This window comes from Podarcis pityusensis, assembly GCF_964106645.2.
Source record: "Podarcis pityusensis genome assembly, chromosome: 2".
Lineage (NCBI taxonomy): Eukaryota > Metazoa > Chordata > Lepidosauria > Squamata > Lacertidae > Podarcis > Podarcis pityusensis.
This window is the reverse complement of record NC_138029.1, coordinates 123699844-123718767: the sequence shown is the minus strand read 5'-3', so window position 1 is coordinate 123718767 and position 18924 is coordinate 123699844. Positions and strand designations below refer to the sequence as shown.

At 46.7% G+C, this 18924-nt stretch overlaps 1 protein-coding gene across 3 annotated transcripts in view; it reads right to left on the bottom strand.

Annotated features, from left to right (window-relative positions):
- Positions 1-697: 697 nt before the first annotated feature.
- LOC308469318 (alpha-2-macroglobulin-like) overlaps positions 698-18924 on the bottom strand; it is a 63516-nt gene continuing 45289 nt past the window's right edge. The window contains exons 24-36 of one of the 3 annotated variants that reach the window (XM_080991563.1): positions 18627-18803; positions 16148-16232; positions 15465-15621; positions 14339-14413; positions 12781-12946; positions 11981-12213; positions 8774-8992; positions 6347-6474; positions 5964-6054; positions 4617-4685; positions 2577-2679; positions 2310-2351; positions 698-1505 (exon numbers count right to left, since the gene is read on the bottom strand). In XM_080991563.1, coding sequence (XP_080847689.1) covers positions 1480-1505; positions 2310-2351; positions 2577-2679; positions 4617-4685; positions 5964-6054; positions 6347-6474; positions 8774-8992; positions 11981-12213; positions 12781-12946; positions 14339-14413; positions 15465-15621; positions 16148-16232; positions 18627-18803 — 1571 coding nt within the window. In that variant the 3' untranslated portion in view covers positions 698-1479. The other 2 variants (XM_080991564.1, XM_080991565.1) reach the window with 2 other exon arrangements.

Sequence of the window (18924 nt, the reverse complement as noted above, 5' to 3'; positions counted from 1 at the left end):
CCAGAGCACAATTTCTGTTCTCATCCTGAAGCAAAGTTCTTAACCTGAGGTACTATTTCTGGGTTAGCGGAGTCTGTAACCTGAAGCGTATGTCACCTGAAGCGTATGTAACCCGAGGTAGCACTATACACTGGCCTCATTTTTGTTCTGTTTCTGTCATCCGCACCCTGAGAAGTAGAGGATTTCTTCTTCCCATTCTTTGACTGTTTCCTCTCATGCCTGTCTGGTTTTCTTTAATTTCCAAACATCTTTCTTCCTGCTTCCTTCTTGCCTGTTTCTGACGACATCATCAGATGCTTCATATAATCCACATTGTTCTTCCCATCATCTCCAGGAGAAGAAAATCTATAATGCTCAGGTCCTGCTTGGGGGTTTCCTAGAGGACATCTGGTTGGCCACTGTGAGATCAGGATGCTGGACTATAAGGGCCATGGGCCTGATCCACCAGGACTCTTCTTATGTTCTTTCATCTGCTCCATCTGAAGCTACACACACACACAAACCGCATGCACCCTTCAGCAGCAACCTGCTTTATGAGTTTGCTGCTAAACTGGCTGCTCAACCCTAATGCTGTTTGATTTTGGCCAGTTGGAAAACTAAAATGCATCAGAGAATATAAAACACCAAAAATAAATGGTTGGATTCATACCACATCCCACCCCAGAAATGCCCACAGAGATAATGCTTGAGACATGACTGGAATCAAAAATATAGTTCTCTTTTATTTTATCCTGTAGAGGGAAATTGAAGCCATACAGAAGGATCTCAAAAGGAAAACAAAAAACAACAAAGGAGGTGCTAAGTTTGTAGCGATACCCTCTTCTTCCTTTTGATATTCCGGGTTTTGGCAGAGCAGGGCAGGCTGCAGTTCAGACCTTTGGGACTATCAAGGGGTGGAATAAGCACATTGGGCCACATACTTCCGCTTGTCCCATTTCTAGAAAAAATTTCCTTTACCCCACTACTTTCCCTTGGATAACCCTCTCTTGAGCGCTAAATCAGAGCAAACCTCAATATGGAGAAAACCCAATCAATGTTTGCTCCGACTCAGTGGTTAAAAAGTGGCTTCTTCCCAGGGGAAAGCAGAGATGTGGATGAGCCTTGCATTTGGAGAAATCCTTCTTCCCTCTTCACAGCCACTGCTCTGTCCCCCCTCCTTATCCGGTGGAAGGAAGATAATAATAATAATAATAATAATAATTTTTTATTTATACCCCGCCCTTCCTGGTTCAGAAAACTGGGCTCAGGGCAGCTAACAACAAATTTAAAACACTTAATTGATGCAACAAAAAACAGCATAAAATACAGTATAAAACGTAACAATAAATTCAGAATTAAAAAATCAATTTAGGGGGGAAATCCATCCAATAGACATTAGATGATCACCAGGGCTAGCTGGCTAAATTAGTCCTATTTGGATCAGCGAGGAGACCAGATGCCAGCAGAGTCCGCCTGGGAAGCGATGGGCTGCATTCTTCATCATGCATTCCCCTGTTTAGTTTCGGCTGCAGTGGAGGAAAGAGTATAAGAATCTCCTTTGGCCAAGCATTCACCCACAAGTGTCCCAATATGCTCTGGGGAAACAGAGGCAGGAGATCCAGATGGCAACCCCCCTCCAACCCCCCCATATGCCCAACTACTGCCATTTCATGCCCTTCCCCAAACCTGGCAGCCCAGGTGGGGCCCCTCAACCTGCCCAACAGGAGGCCTGGCCTCCATTCAAGTCGCTTTAATCCAGGACGCTAAATCAGTGGTTCCCAAAATGGGCAGTACCATGCCCTGGGGGGGCAGTGGGATGACTTGGGGTGGTGCTAAGAGGCAAGTGGGCAGCAAGGGGGGCGGTGCTGGAAGTGTAAATGACTATCAGGCTTTACAAATCTGGCAGCACTGCATCAAACTCATCCGTTTTGTTGAATCAATGAAAGAGTTGAATTGGGTTTTGAATAAACATGCAATTCATTGCCACTGTTTTGAATTTTATTGTGTTATTGCCTTCATTCGTGGGTCGTGAAAACTGCTGTTTTGAATAATGCTTTTTATAGGGTAGGGTAGGACATAGCTGTCAACCTTTCTTGCGGGGAATCCTATTCGGAATAAGGGAATTTTCCTTTTAAAAAGGGAAACATTGTCAACTATGAGGGGAGGATGATTTTTGGGGAACCAAGGGGGCAGAGGCCCTAAAAGGTTTGGAAACCACTCCCCTATATCATGTCCTGCCCCCGAAGAAAGCTGGATTATGGTCTGGGATGGCCTTTGGTAGTTTCGAGCCAGTTCAGATTTGCACAAGGCAATCTCTGTTCATACTCTACCTGTACTGCAGGGGGCGCTGTACTCTGCATCAGCACCATCATCTGGAAAGAGAGGGAAGCAACAGAGAAAGATAGTGAGGCCAGCCTCTGCGCCCCAGAGCTTTCTCCATCACCACTTTTAGACAAGTGGGTGGTTTTTAAGGGGTTGGTTGCAGAATGCTCATAAAAGCACCTATTGCATGACGGTTCTAAATTTTGCTTTGGGAGTTAACTAAGAAGTGGGATATGTGAACCTTAATGGTCTTCAATGTGGGGGGCCTTTCTCACCTGTTTCGTAGTAATCATAGACTCTTGCCACAGCCGGCTTTAAGTTCTGGACAGGCACGTCCTGCTCCACAGTGAAGGTGTAGCTCTGGGTCATGTTGGTCACCTGTGGACAAGCAGGTGGGATCATCACTTGAGATACAGGCTGAGACCCTCCTTGCCCACAGACTGACTCGCCAGAGTGGTGCATGCTCTGGTTATCTTCCACTTGGACTACTGCAATGCGCTCTATGTGGGGCTACCTTTTAGGTGATCCAGAAACTACAACTAATCCAGAACGTGGCAGCTAGACTGGTGACTGGGAGTGGCTGCAGAGACCATATAACACCAGTCCTGGAAGACCTTCCTTGGCTCCCAGTACGTTTCCGAGCACAATTCAAAGTGTTGGTGCTGACCTTTAAAGCTCTAAAGAGCCTCTGTCCAGTATACCTGAAGGAGCGTCTCCACCCCCATCGTTCAGCCTGGACACTGAGGTCCAGTTCCGAGGGCCTTCTGGCAGTTCCCTCACTCTGAAAAGTGAGGTTACAGGGAACAAGGCAGCCCTGTTTAGGGAAGTTTTTAATGTTTGATGTTTTATTGTGTTTTTAATATTCTATAATAATAATAATAATAATAATAATAATTTATACCCTGCACATCTGCCTGGGTGTCCCCAGCCACTCTGGGTAGCGTCCAACAAAATATTAAAATACTGTAATACATCAAACATTAAAAGCTTCCCTAAACAGGGCTGCCTTCAGGTTTCTTCTAAAAGTCTGGTAGCTGTTTTTCTCTTTGACATCTGGTGGGAGGGCGTTCCACAGGGCAGGTGCCACTACCGAGAAGGCCCTCTGCCTGGTTCCCTGTAACTTGGCTTCTTGCAGTGAGGGAACCGCCAGAAGGCCCTCGGTGCTGGACCTCAGAACGGTGGGGGTGGAGACGCTCCTTCAGGTATACTGGACCAAAGGAGAGATTCTCTTTTTTTAAAAAAAATAATATTTATTAAAATTTCACAAGAGGGGAAAAAAACCACATTAATGAAGAAAAAATTAACAATAGAAAGAAAAAATACAAAGGAAAAAAGGAAAAAACAATTAAAAACAATTTCATCTTTTCCTCACTTCTTTTACATTTACTTGTTTCTCGGACCTCCTCTTACCCCCCTCTTTTGTATTCTAATTAAATATGTTAATCCAACAATTCCTTTCCCTCCTTTTTAATCCTAATCTTTAATCTTGATATAATATAACTTAAAATTTTAGATTTTAAATAAAGGAAAGTGAAAAAAGATTGAGAATAAAACCAAAGTCTCAAGAGATTCTGAGAGAACTAAAGTTATATCAGGTGCAATATATGAAAATGATGAATCAGGAGATAGAATGGAAAATTAAACAAATGAGACAAAAGACATTTGAGTCGGCAAATAAATGTGGGAAAGTGTTGGCTTGGCAAATGAAAAAAAGACAAAAATTAAATACAGTTACAAATTTAGAAGTGGAAGGAAGGAATATACAGAACCCAGCTGAGATTAGGAATTGTTTCCAAAGGAGAGATTCTCCTGCCTCCTGTCTCTGCCCTCTTTTGTCAGGGACTGGACAGAAGAGGAGGGCTAGGGATCGCCTCCTCTTTCTCTTCTGCATCCATTGGAGGAGGGGGTGGGGGGATTGCCCCCCCTTTCTCCAGCAGTTTCAGGAGAAGAGAGAAACAGGATTGAATTGCAGCAGAACGCAGAGCTGCCAAGTTATGAGCTGTTAGGAGAAGGAGGGGGAGAACTGGCAACAGAGACAGAGCACAGAAGCACCACCATCCCCACGGACTCTCCGCTCACTTAGAATTCAAGAGCAAAGGGCTCAATGACATTTGTCTTCTGAGGCCCTCCATGTACTGTTGCTGGGGAAAGATGGGGAGGAGCTCAAAGTGAGCAACATCACTGTGGAGTTCAGGGCTGGGTTCTTTGTCTTGCAACACAATGACTGAATAAAACCATAAATACGAACTTTCTTGTTTCTTCCTTGATTCTCCCGGGGGAGGAGAGAATTGCCCAAGCCTGACATCGTTGCTCACCTTCTCCAGATACAGCAGGACATGACTGGTGCTCAATTCCGTGCGCTGGACCAGATTGTGGCTTTCCAGCTGGTGGGCGCAAAATGAAGATTGTTGTTGTTTCTTTATTTCATAAAATTCGTACACTTAATGACTGTAAAAAAGCAACCTCAAAGCAGTTCATGAAAAAGATAAAATCATAAATCTCTGAATAAGAAACATCAACAACAATAGTTTGAAACTTTCAAAAAGTTAATATAGCAGTAGACTGCTATAACAGATTAAAATAGATTAAAGCTAAAACAGATTAAAACTCGCATTAGCTTCCTAAGCACCTGGGTTGGCTTGTCAAAACAAGAATGTTTTTAACAGTTGCCTGGTGTCAAGAGGCAGGGAGTTCCACAGTGCAGGTGCTGCCACACTAGAAGATCGAGTTCTTACAAATGAAGAACGGGTATTATGCGGCAAATGTAACAATGCCAGTTCCACCAATCGAAGGGGTCGAGTGGGCATATATGGGGAAAGGCGATCTCTGAAGCCTCAGGGAGAGCAGCATAGTCTACCTTAAGGTGAGGGCAAGGAGAGACTTCTCTGTAGTCCTGGCAGAGGAGGTTGAGCTGTGTGGTGTCCTTGGCTTATATTCATTCATTCATTCGTTCGTTCGTTCGTTCGTTCGACTTATTAGTCACTTGTCACCAGAAGGTCTCCAAGTGACTTAACTAGTGGCTAGTGGACATTGCAAGCTAGTACAACATTCGCAGCCCCAAGATATGATTATTCCCGTTAGGTCAGCTGACTTTAAAACCAAGACGGGATTGGACAATCCCATGGCCAATTACTGTATCCATCAGCTGCGAAAGCTCACTGGTGCCTCTGTGAACAAAGGTTGCAGGCCTCAGAGTAGCAAAGTTTGGAGACAGACTAACAAACACAAGGAGAAGTCCCGCTTGTGAGACACCCAGAGGGATCCTCGTGGCTGTTTTTGGAGAGAAGATGCCTGGGGTAGGTAGGCAATATGGCAAAGGCAGCCATTTTCTTCTCAGGTCTCCTACAGCCAAGGAAGTAGGCTGCTGTTTGTGGCGGGGCCTTCACACACAAGAAGAAGAAGAAGAAGAGTTTGGATTTGATATCCCGCCTTTCACTCCCTTTAAGGAGTCTCAAAGCGGCTAACATTCTCCTTTCCCTTCCTCCCCCACAACAAACACTCTGTGAGGTGAGTGGGGCTGAGAGACTTCAAAGAAGTGTGACTGGCCCAAGGTCACCCAGCAGCTGCATGTGGAGGAGCGGAGACACGAACCCGGTTCCCCAGATTATGAGACTACCGCTCTTAACCACTACACCACACTGGCACACAAACGAAGCTCTTACCTGCTTTACGGATGGCTTCACTGGGACGAATCCTGAGAGCATCTTAACATCGACGATGGCCATGTTGGAGGCCAGTCGGTTGCCGGTGTAACTGAGAACCCAAAGAGAGAGGGGAAATAATCGCACCACTCTTCGCCCCTGACAGCCCACCCCGTAACCATCTATCCATCTTCTAATACAGCCTTTCTCAACCTGTGGGTCTCCAGATGTTGTTGAACTACAACTCCCATCACCCCTAGCTAGCAAGGCCAGAGCGCAGGGATGATGGGAGTTGTAGTCCAACAACATCTGGGGACCCACAGGTTGAGAACCTCTGTTCTAATACATCCTGATTGTGGAGTGGTCCAGATTCCCAAATAGCCTTGGCCAATGAAGGGGACTACCTGACATTGATGGCAACGTCAAATGTTTTGTGGGCTTTGGGTCCAGCGCAGGTCTCTGGAACTGTGCGCACCTCCAGCATGAATGGCGCCTCTTCCTGGTGTGGCTGCACGTTGTATTTCAAAGTGGTCTGGAAAAGAAACAGGACTCTAATAATAATTAGTACAGTGGTGCCCCACAAGACGAATGCCTCGCAAGACGAAAAACTCGCTAGACGAAAGGGTTTTGCGTTTTTTGAGTCGTTCCACAAGACGAATTTCCCTTTGGGCTTGCTTCGCAAGACGAAACGTCTTGCGAGTTCTTGCGAGTTTGTTTCCTTTTTCTTAAAGCCGCTAAGCCGTTAATAGCCGCTAAGCCGCTAATAGCCGCTAAGCCGCTAATAGCCGTGCTTCGCAAGACGAAGAAACCGCAAGACGAAGAGACTCGCGGAACAGATTAATTTCGTCTTGCGAGGCACCACTGTAATTTTATTATTTATACCCCAACCACCAGGCTGGGTTTCCCCATCCACTCTGGGTGGCTTCCAGCACACATAAAAACATAGTAAAACATCAAACATTAAAAAAATTCCCGATACAGGGCTGCCTTCAGATGTCTTCTAAAAGTTGTGTAGTTCTTTTATCTCCTTGACTTCTGATGGGCGGGTCTTTCTCTCTCTCTCTCTCTCTCTCTCTCTCTCTCTCTCTGCATCAGGCATGACCTAGGTTTCCAACAGTGACTTGGACACCAACTCAGAGGGTAAGAGGCCTCTGGAACCAGGAGGGCAGTAGCACAGCCAACCAAGGTGTCAGGTGTGCGTGCAAGAGCCAGGCCCTGTGACCAATAGGACTTTGCAGGACTTGTTCTGAAGAGGCAAGGTGCGGCCACACAGGTGAGGCCAATTGGTAACTCACAGCACCTGGTGGCAAGAGCTGGGAAGGGATATAAGGTCAACATTTCCCTTCGGCTCTTTGCCACAGTGACACGCTTCCTGCCTTGCTGTGTTTGGCTTTTTGCTTCCTGATCCTTGAACCTTGGCTTCTTGACTCCCTGCTTCTTGATCCTCGGACCCTTGACTTCATGACTCCTTGCTTCTTGACCCTCGGACCCTTGGCTTCTTGACTCCCAGCTCTCTGACCCTTGGACTCTTGGCTTCCTGACCCCCGTTCCTGCTCCCACCCGGTCATTTTGCCCCTGGTCCTGATGTCCCCTGCCAGGATTTCGATCACCTGTGAACCAGACTGTGGCACAAGGGGCTAATATGGATCTTGACATCACTGAGCCCATCAACCAATGCAGCCCCCTAGCCAATACCCCCAGATGGGCCAGAGTCCTCACACCTGAGGGCTGTATGAGAGTTAGCAGAGAGAGGACACAAGCCCCAGCTTCAGGCTGGAGGTCTGCCCCTTTAAGGGTAGAGGGTCTTAGAGACAATACAATGGTTCGGTTAGCATCTAGCCTTTGCTGGAACAACTTATCCCTTCATTGGCACATCTCTAGGATTCTGAATGACCTATTTCCATTCCCTGGCTTGCTAAGTTGCGATAAGCCCTTGCTTACTGGTCATAGAACCATAGTAGAGGTGGAAGGGATCCCAAGGATCATTTGTCCAACCCCATGAAATGCAGGAATCCTAGCTAAGGAATCCCTAATGGATGGCCATCCCAACTCCATTTAAAATCTCCAGTGAAGGACTGCCCACTACCCTCCAAACAGCTCTTACTGTCAGAAAGTTCTTCCCAATGGTTAGTTGGAATCTCTTTTATTGTATTTTGAACCCATTGGTCCTACCCACTGGAGCAGCAGAAAACAAGCTTGCTCCATCCTCCATGTGACAGCCCTTCAGTTTGTTTGAAGTTGACTATCATGTCACCCCTCAGTCTTCTCTTCTCCAGACCAAACATACCCAACTCCCTCAATTGTTCCTCATAAGGCTGGGTCTCCAGACCCTTGATCATCTTGGTTGCCCTCCTCTGCACACATTCCAGCTTTTCAATACCTTTCTTAAACTTTGGTGCCCATAATTGGACACAATACTCCAGGCAGTGGTACTATTACTTCTCTTGATCTGGACACAATACTTCCACTGATGCAGTCTAGAACTGCATTAGCTTCTTGGCTAACACAATGTTGACCCCTAGATCATTTCCAAACATACTGCTGCCAAGATCGGGGTCCCCCTACCCTTTTGTTCTTGCTACCTGCTCGGGGCAACTGCCCCAATTTGGTTTCTCCATACTCCACCAGAAGGAGCTGATCATTTCTAGGGCAGGGCAATGTCTTCCAAAGCAAAGCTGCCACCACCTTGTGCAACCTCAACAGTCTCGTGGGCCACCCGATCTTTGCGCCAGGCAGTGCTGGCCCAAGTAGTTGTGTTGCTGTGATCCAGAACACCACATGTCACACTTTCTCTTTCCCAGGCACCCATCCCGGGTGGGACACTCACTCACCTGGACGTGGACACAGCCTTCCCCCGTGGCCGTGCTGACGTAGTCCCCTGGCACTCTGGGCAGAGCCTGGCACTGGAGAAGCAGGCGGTTGGTGCTGTCCACATGGAACTGCCTCAGGACGCCCCCTGTGGAGCTCAGGGTCACTTCTGGGCCCGTGCTGCTCTTGGAGTAGGTAAGGGCACCGTAGAGGGAGAGGGCCTGGAGGGCAACCACAGTGTCCTGCAACACAGACCAAGGGGAAGGTGGGCATGGACCTTGTTGTAGAGAGGACAGTCCTCAGTTTGAAGTTGTCCCCTGGTTGAAGTCCAGTTATCATAGACTAGTAGAACTGCAGAGTTGGAAGGGTTCCCTAATTGTCATCCGTCTTGTCATGAATTCTATTCCTTTTGATCCAGAGCAGATTCCAATGTATAGTTAGCAACTTAAACACATTGCCACTTTTGCCATCTAGGCTGCGTCGCTGGGCAGGGCCCCGCCCAGGGGTAGCTCCACCGACCAATTAGTGTCAGCAGGAGGCGTGGCCATGGGAAATTTAAATCGTGGCATGGCCAGAGAACCCCCTCTCGCGACCTTCACACCAGCCATTTGGTATACACCTACCTTGTAGCAATCGTCACAACTTTGTGAGGTTAGGCGTTGAGTAAGCCTTTGTTTGGATGGAGGGAGGTTACTATCCACTAGGGAACTGCGGGTCACCGGGCCTTGGCACACAAGAGTTGCCCATCCGGACAGCATAGGCAGGCACAGAGGTCACAGTCCTCCTTGCTCTAGTCTTGCATTTCTATACATTACAGTAATCATTTCCACATTTCCATCTCTTTCTCTGCACAAGTCTGTTGTCCTCTTTTGTTGGGAATGCATTTCCACTTTGTGGAGTAATAATAATAATAATAATAATAATAATAATAATAATAATTTATTTATACCCCGCCCATCTGACTGGGTCTCCCCAGCCTTTCTGGGCGGCTTCCAACCAAATATCAAAAACAATACAGAGTCAGACATTAAAAACCTCCCTAAACAGGGCCGCCTTCGGGTGTCTTTTAAAAGTAAAATAGTTGTTTGTTGCTTTGACATCTGCTGGGAGGGCGTTCCACAGGGCAGGCGCCACTATCGAGAAGGCCCTCTGCCTGGTTCCCTGTAACCTCACTTCTCACAGCAAGGGAACTGCCAGAAGGCCTTCGGTGCTTGGACCTCAGTGTCCGGGCTGAACGATGGGGGTGGAGAGGCTCCTTCAGGTATACAGGACCGAGGCCATTTAGGACTTTAAAGGTCAGCACCAACACTTTGAATTGTGCTCGGAAACATACTGGGAGCCAATGAAGATCTTTCAGGACCGGTGTTATATGGTCTTGGCGGCCGCTCCCAGTCACCAGTCTAGCTGCCGCATTCTGGATTAATTGCAGTTTCCGAGTCACCTTCAAAGGTAGCCCCACATGGAGGATGTATAAGTGGCCCCAATGAGCAAGGGAGTTTACCCTAGGGATGTGGACATCATATAGAATTATAGAGTTGGAAGAGACCACAAGGGCCATCGAGTCCAACCCCCTGCCAAGCAGGAAACACCATCAGAGCACTCCTGACATATGGTTGTCAAGCCTCTGCTTAAAGACCTCCAAAGAAGGAGACTCCACCACACTCCTTGGCAGCAAATTCCACTGTCGAACAGCTCTTACTGTCAGGAAGTTCTTCCTAATGTTTAGGTGGAATCTTCTTTCTTGTAGTTTGGATCCATTGCTCCGTGTCCGCTTCTCTGGAGCAGCAGAAAACAACCTTTCTCCCTCCTCTATGTGACATCCTTTTATATATTTGAACATGGCTATCATATCACCCCTTAACCTCCTCTTCTCCAGGCTAAACATGCCCAGCTCCCTTAGCCGTTCCTCATATGGTATACCCCAGTCTGCCAGGGAAGAAGCTGACCGAGGGGGACATCAATGGTCACCTCAAAGTTATTGTGAGAATTTGGGTTCCTTGAGGTTTGCATTCTCAGCCAAGGCATCCAAACTTTGGCAACATCCTCAACGGGCCCTGGACTTTCCATTACCATACCCCAATTTCCTATGATTGAGAGATCTTTTTTTTTTATTGACTTAAAAAAAAAATTATACAGACAGCAAAACAAAGAAGTCTAAATTAACATTGCCTTCTACCGATAAGAAATAATAATAACTATTACAATAATGAAAAAACAAAAAGTACATTTACTTCCACTTTTAAACTTCTATTCTGGTTACAATATATTACTATTCTATAAGAATCTATTATATCCTTTGCTGTCCCATATATTATTTCATTTCCCAATTTCAACCTAACCCTCCCCTCCTCCCCACTGCTTCCCTTCACCTGTGTGAGATCTTCCCATCATAATATATTTTTTTCTAGTTGCTTTGATAAAATAGAGTAACTTGAAAACTGTTAAATTATAATTACTTCTTTTGTCCTTACTCGCTTAACAATTGCCTATTAAGAATCTCCCAGGACATTCTATACAAGATCTCAAAGTAGCTGTTTTACTACAAAGGAATTTCAGAAATAGACTGGAAAGAGAAGCTGCTGAATTACAACTCATTACCAAACTTAAAACAATGGAGAAACCTGGTCTGAATAGAGACATCGGATTCTTATCTCATTATACATGACTAAGCCATTTCTCACCTTCTCACCCCTTGCCTTTTCCTGTAAGACCTATTACAGTCGTTAAGAGTCGTCAACAGGCTCATCTCAGCTATCTGCCAATCTCCGATTCCCACCACCCTTCTAAGTAATACCCCTCCCCACCTTCTCAATATATAGAAGGATCTGGTAACTTCTGTTTCAGTGTATCTGAAGAAGTGTGCATGCACACGAAAGCTTATACCAAGAACTAACTTAGTTGGTCTTTAAGGTGCTACAGGAAGGAATTTTTTTATTTCGACTATGGCAGACCAACACGGCTACCCATCTGCCTATTAAGAGTTCTGCTTTAACACCATATTTCGTCGTGTGTTCTCCTATGCATTCCCATTCTGTATAGAATTTTTGATTGGAATTTTTTATTGGATTTCAAGGGCTTGCAGCAGCCCTGACAGCTTACTGTGCCTTCCCATCACTCCTTGCAGACTTTGGTCTGGATCCCTGGAAGGAGAGAATGGCAGGGAAGGAAGGAAGGAAGGAAGGAAGGAAGGAAGGAAGGAAGGAAGGAAGGAAGGAAGGAAGGAGGCTTACCTGAGTGGAGGAGAAGCCCCCAGTGGGGTTCTGTTGCCGGCTGAGCCACTTGACAACGCGGGTGGCTGTCCCCAGCTCTTGATGGGATGGCGCTGGCTGTTTGGTCAGGTAACTCAGGAGGACGTAGGCTGTCATCTCCACCTCCGCAGACGGAGCCCGGGGAGGACCAAAGAATGAAAGGTGCTTGTCCACCTCTTTCTTTCCAGGCCGCTGCCAGTGAAGGGAGCCATCCTCTTCAGGGAGGGAGGGAGTCGTTAATGTTTGGGTCGAGCAACAGGCACCACTAACAATGTCGGTGGAATGTGGGAAGAGGGCCAGCAAACTGTTTGGATCCTGAGAAGAAGGCGGATCTTTGGACTGGTGGTTTTGTCTGCATTGCCAACTATTCATTCCCACCAGGGAACGAGGAGCCAGATTTTCAAGGGGAGAATAATAATAATAATAATAATAATAATAATAATAATAATAATAATTTATTATTTATACCCCGCCCATCTGGCTGTTTCCCCAGCCACTCTGGGCAGCTCCCAATCGAGTGTTAAAAACAATACAGCATTAAATATTAAAAACTTCCCTAAACAGGGCTGCCTTCAGATGTCTTTTAAAGATAAGATAGCTGCTTATTTCCTTCACATCTGAAGGGAGGGCGTTCCACAGGGCGGGCGCCACCACTGAGAAGGCCCTCTGTCTGGTTCCCTGTAACCTCACTTCTCGCAATGAGGGAACCGCCAGAAGGCCCTCGGAGCTGAAGAAGAGTTGAGTACTACACCCTTCCCTTCCACCCAGAGATTCGTTCTCACCTTCTTGCACGGCTTCCTCGTGGAGTAACTGCAGCATTTTCTGCCTCTGCTCCTCCTTCCCTGCCAGGGCAAAGGAATAAGCCAGCAAGGCCAGGCTGTAAACGTGGATCTCTTTCGCCTGAGCCGCCGTCTCCAGGCAGAACAGGGCATTACGCACGGTGGGATGCTGTGGAGAGAAGGGAGGGCGGAGAGGCTTAGCCCAAGCCATTGTAGCTGTTTCAGAAGGCCTGGGGGCAACCCGTAGGTGGTGGCTGGAATAGCAGAGTCAGGCCCACCCGCTGCAGGAAGCTGGGCAGAGCAAAGACATAAGAACATCAGAAGAGCGCCTTAGATCACACAAAGGGCCCATCTAGTCTGGCACCCTGTTCTCACAACCAGGTGCCTCTGGAAAACCCCTTTCATTTTTATTCATTTATTAAATTTCTTTACCTTTTCTATGCTTTTCCAGCTGCACTGGCTCCCGGTGGAGTACAGGGTCAGATTTAAGGTGCTGGTTTTGACCTTTAAAGCCCTTCATGGCCTAGGACCCTCGTACCTACGGGACCGCCTCTCCCGTATGTCCCACGGAGGACCTTAAGGTCCATAAATAGCAACACCCTAGAGGTCCTGGGCCCTAAGAAAGTCAGATTAGCCTCAACCAGAGCCAGGGCCTTTTCAGCACTGGCTCCGGCCTGGTGGAACGCTCTGTCTCATGAGACCAGAGCCCTGCAGGATCTGATTTCTTTCCGCAGAGCCTGTAAGACAGAGTTGTTCCGCCTGGCCTTTGGCTTGGAATCAACTTCATCCCCTCCCTCTCTTTCTTTTTTCCTTTCTCCTTCTGTGATGGAACTCCTATTTGAGGACTTCCCTGGCTTTTTTCTGGCCCACATGGGACCAGTCTGGATAGTTGGCCTTGGTGAAGATGTGACATTTTCATCCCCCAAAAGTTTTTGATTTGAGTTTCCATTGAAAGGAGGCTGTATTTTAATGTTGTATTTTAATCTTGTTTTTAAGTTGTATTTCAATCAATTTGTTTTTATATCGGGTGTTAGCCGCCCTGATCCTGGTCTTGGCTGGGGAGGGTGGGGTATAAATAAAAATTATTATTATTATTATTATTATTATTATTATTACCACCTTTCATCCAAGGGATGTGTCCTGCATCTCCCCCACTGGAATGAAGAAAACCCATCTTAAGCAAATCAGGAAAATTCTCAGCTCTGCCAGGATAGTGAAACAAATTCCCGCCACAGAACGCATGAAGGCCACTTGCTAGACTTGAGTTAGAGAACATCTGTGGTTGACTACAGAGCCCGTCATTCCTGAGCATTAGCCATGTTGGCTGGGGCAGATGGAAGTTGTAGTCCGACAAGATCTGGAGGGTCCTGGGTTCTCCTGCCCTCTGCACAAGAAAGAAGGCTGGTTGCTTTGCTTGAGAAGGAAACATGCACCCCACTTGTTTGTTGATTTGGAATTTGCCGAGAGACATTCAGCTGTGATTGTGGGGGGCACCTCCTGCCTGCCCTGCATGACTGTTTGTTCTACAATGGGCTTCGGGAAGGAGAAGACAGATACTTACATCAAGAGGCAGATGGCTCTCCAGCAAAGCAGCAGTGATGTAGGCAGAGAGACTGATCTCATCATCCACCCCACCCTGTAGGAAAGAAAGTGGAAAAGGCAGCGCCATGGGGTATGTGAAGGTCCTTCTCCGTCTCCCAAGATCCACCTTCTTCAAAACCCACCCGATACTAGGATGTACTTCTTCTGGCTGTCCACCATACTTAGAGCTCCGGTCCACATGGGTCTCCTGTCATGGATGGTTTCCATGCAAATGGTCCCATTCCTACTCTCCACTCCAGTTCTGCACTGCTTCCCGCCCAGGTGCACTGGGTTCCACCCCACATTGGGGGTGCCTGTCATGTATGTATGATGTCACACATTGCCGGGCCTTCCAGAGAGTGTTATGGTCCTCCCACAGCTGTGATGAACCCCATTGGGCCTCGTCGAACCATGTGATGTCACATGTGCAATGCATTGGGTCACCCGGCCGGGCACCCACACTGTAATGTGCTCTACGTGGGGCTACCTTTAAAGCCCTAAATGGCCTTGGGCCAGTATACCTGAAGGAACATCTCCACCCCATCATCCAGCCCAGACACTGAAGTCCAGCGCAGAGGGTCTTCTGGCGGTTCCCTCACTGAAGGAAGTGCAGTTACAGGGAACCAGGCAGAGGGCCTTCTCAGTAGTGGCACCCACCCTGTGGAACGCCCTCCCATCAGATGTCAAGGAGATAAAGAACTATCCGACTTTTAGAAGACATCTGAAGGCAGCCCTGTTTAGGGAAGTTTTTAATGCTTGCTGTTTTGTTGTATTCTGTTGGGAGCCGCCCAGAGCGGCTGGGGAAACCCAACCAGATGGGCAGGGTATAAATAATATATTATTATTTTATTTTTATTATTATGGCACCCCAGAGATGGGATCTATGTTCCCACCTATCTTCTCTTCTCATGGTATCTTCCACACTACAACTTCCTCAGTCCAGAGGCCTCAGAAAGAGCTCAAGAGAACAGTGTAAGATAATCACACCATGACAATTTCCAACTTAATTCAGCCCAAAAGGCCAACACAAACCACACTGGTGAATTTTTGTTTCTGAGGTTGCCCCAGCATCTGGTTCTGACTGCATTCTCTCCCTCTCTCTGTACCTTCAGAGCGTTGTTCCACAGGGTCCCGATGCTTCTGAAGCAGCCATTCTCTCTCTGCCTAGCAGCCAGATACGCCTGAGCGTCTTGGATGTGTTTTTCTTCCACAAAGATGTAGGGTCTGGCTCGAGAAAAGGACTTGAGCGTAAATGCCGTCAGCCTGCAAGAAAGCCACCGAGCACAGCAGAGTCAGGCACCAGTGCCAATGCATTTGGGGAAATTTGAAAGGTAGAAGCCCAGAAATGTGCCCTTTGATAGGACCTCAGAATGAATAATATTGGATGCAACACCAGGAAAGCATTTTCACGTATGAGACAAAAAATCAACAGCTTAAGCTAAGGAATACAGAATTGTATTAAAATAGAATATATCCTGGGGTAGGGATTGTGGAAATTACAGGCTGGTTAGCTTAACATCTGTCCCAGGAAAGAATTGTCAAGGATAAAATTACCAAGCATATAGAAGAACAAGCCTTGCTGACGTAGAACCAGCATGGCTTCTGCAAGGACAAGTCCTGTCCCACAAACCTATAGAGCCCTATGAGAGTGTCAACAAGCATATAGATAAGGGTGAGGCAGCTGACATAGTGTATTTGGACTTTCAAGGCAATTCAACCAGGTAACCTCCCCCTGCTCAACATGTATGTATATGCCTTGCATAAATGAGGCCGCCTCTGTCAATCTCACCAGGTGTTCCCTGGGCTCCGGTTATCTTGTCCAAAGGTGCTATAGGAGCCATCAGAGTGCTTGTAGTTCAGTTGCCTCTGGTAGCCTGAAATGGAAGGAGAATCGGGGTGGGGTTTTTTGCCCTTTTTTAATCTTCTTGATAAAATTTGCAACTGACCCAAAACTCAACAGAGGCATCTTCTATGGAAAGAAGTGGTAAGAACTGTAATGCAACAAAAAAGTGCAAGGTTGAATATTTTCTTGAGACTTACAGTTCTGAAACCTGATAAACAAGGACTACTTTTCTATTTTGCACATATCATTGTGTGAATTATGTCTACTTCTGCAATAATAGGAGAGGAGTGTGCTACATTCAGTGTTTTCCTAAATGCTACCCAAAACTCATCAGATATGCCATTTTGTGTTGCGTTTGCAAAGTAAAGGAAGGATTGGACCCTGATTAAAAGCAAGACACGAGGCTTTGACCAGCAAGGCTATCGGAGAAAGTGCGTCAACCACACCCCTCACCAGGCCATTTTATTAGCAAAAGAATCTTTTACACAGTGCTCGTAAGAACCAATCATATTTCCTCTAAGCATTTCATCAAACCCCACGTGGGGAAAAAGTTACACTACAACACTAATTAATTTTGGGGTAAATATGTTGAGAACTACAAAGGGGTAGTAAATAAGTTGAGAACTACAAAGGGGTGCATCCGGCAACCCCAGAGCTGAGAAATAAACATGATAAGAAGGATGGCCAGAAAGACCAGATCACTACCACCTTCATGTGAGATCTGTTTCCTGGCTCCAAGATTAACATTTTAAGATTATATATTAGAAAACTACATCAAAGAACTTGCCCACTATCTTTATGGCCCAGGATGCCTGCCTGGCGGAGCAACTGCTGTGTACGCTGTGTACGTGACGTGAGGAGAGAGAAATGGGCAGTAGGGTCAAAAGGGCCAGAGATGCAGAGGTGTAGATTGATCAAAAATCATATCAAAATAGTTTAAACCCAGTCAACGCAATGCTTTCATTGCTGACACAGATGGCTTACTCTATATTTGTTATAATTCCTCATAGCAATCCCACCTGATCACTACATCTCTGGATATTTGCACTCCTACAATTTTGGGAAAAGGAAGTAGTAAGATCGCATATCATTTAACATTTATTTTTTATCCATTTTTTTAAAAAATTAAATCTGTATACCACCCTTCACCCAAAGATCCCAGGGCAGTTCACCGTAAAAAAACATACAAAATAAAGAAACAAAATACATGATAAAAACAAGAACAAAACCAATTCATAACCCCACTGATAAATGCTGCTATCCACTCACCCCACAGAGAGGCAGAAAGAAAGTGGGTACACAAACACACACCTAGTTCATTCAAGGGATCTGAGTAGAACCAGCAGAATTAATCCGAGCCTTGTAAAGCACATAGAGTTGAAGGAGGAAGTGAGAAAGAGCACCACTCTTCCAACTTCCTCCTTTGGCTCTATGTACTTTTCAGGGGGAGGGACGCGGGTGGCGCTGTGGGTTAAACCACAGAGCCTAGGACTTGCTGATCAGAAGGTTGGTGGTTCGAATCCCCGAGATGGGGTGAGCTCCCGTTGCTCAGTCCCTGCTCCTGCCAACCTAGCAGTCTGAAAGCACGTCAAAGTGCAAGTAGATAAATAGGTACCGCTCCAGCGGGAAGGTAAACGGCGTTTCCATGCGCTGCTCTGGTTCGCCAGAAGCGGCTTAGTCATGCTGGCCACATAACGTGGAAGCTGTACGCCGGCTCCCTCGGCCAATAAAGCGAGATGAGCGCCGCAACCCCAGAGTCGGCCACGACTGGATCTAACGGTCAGGGGTACCTTTACCTTTACCTTTACCTTTACCTTTACCTTTACCTTTACTTTTCAGGGGAGGAAAGGTTACTCAGCCACACAACCAAGGGGGATGGATGCTCAGAGGCTATGTGGGCATCAAGAGAAGACATGCCACCCTCAGTTTCTCAATAGTTTCAAAGTGTGTCCTGAACTCAAAGCCCCAGTGATTAAAATTGGTCCCTACTAGCAATCCAACAACTAGTGTGGTAGTTACCGTATTTTTTGCTCTATAAGACTCACTTTTTCCCTCCCAAAAAGTAAGGGGAAATGTGTGTGCGTCTTATGGAGCGAATGCAGGCTGCGCAGCTATCACAGAAGCCAGAACAGCAAGAGGGATCGCTGCTTTTGCTGAGCAGCGATCCCTCTTGGTGTTCTGGCTTCTGGGATTCAGAATATTTTTTTTCTTGTTTTCCTCCTCCAAAAACTAGGTGCGTCTTGTGGTCTGGTGCGTCTTATAGAGCGAAAAATATGGTAATTAATGTATTGATTTCAGTCCAGTAAAGCCGGCAGCCATGCTTATAAATATGTTCTGAGTGAATCCACATTGTTCCTCCCGCCCTGCAGGAAACAACAAATGTAGAATTCTCCCCGTACATCCTCTCCTCACAAGTTTTTCTCACCAGCCACTAAGTATCCCAGGGCCTTGGACTTCACCTCCTCAGTCAGCTGCTCAGTCTTATTCAGGTACTCCAGGATGTAGATGTTGGGGGCAAAGAGGGCCATGTTCTGCTCCCCACAGCCATAGGGCATCTGAAGAAGCTGGTGGAGGTTCTCTATAGCTGATCCGAGGTTGTCCCCTGGGATGTGGGAAGAGGAGGGGAGGGAAAAGATTGGTTGGAATATGAGGGGATGGTGCAGAGCCACCAAGTGAAACACATGACAAAAGAAAACATCAAAGCATTGCAAATTTCCATAAGG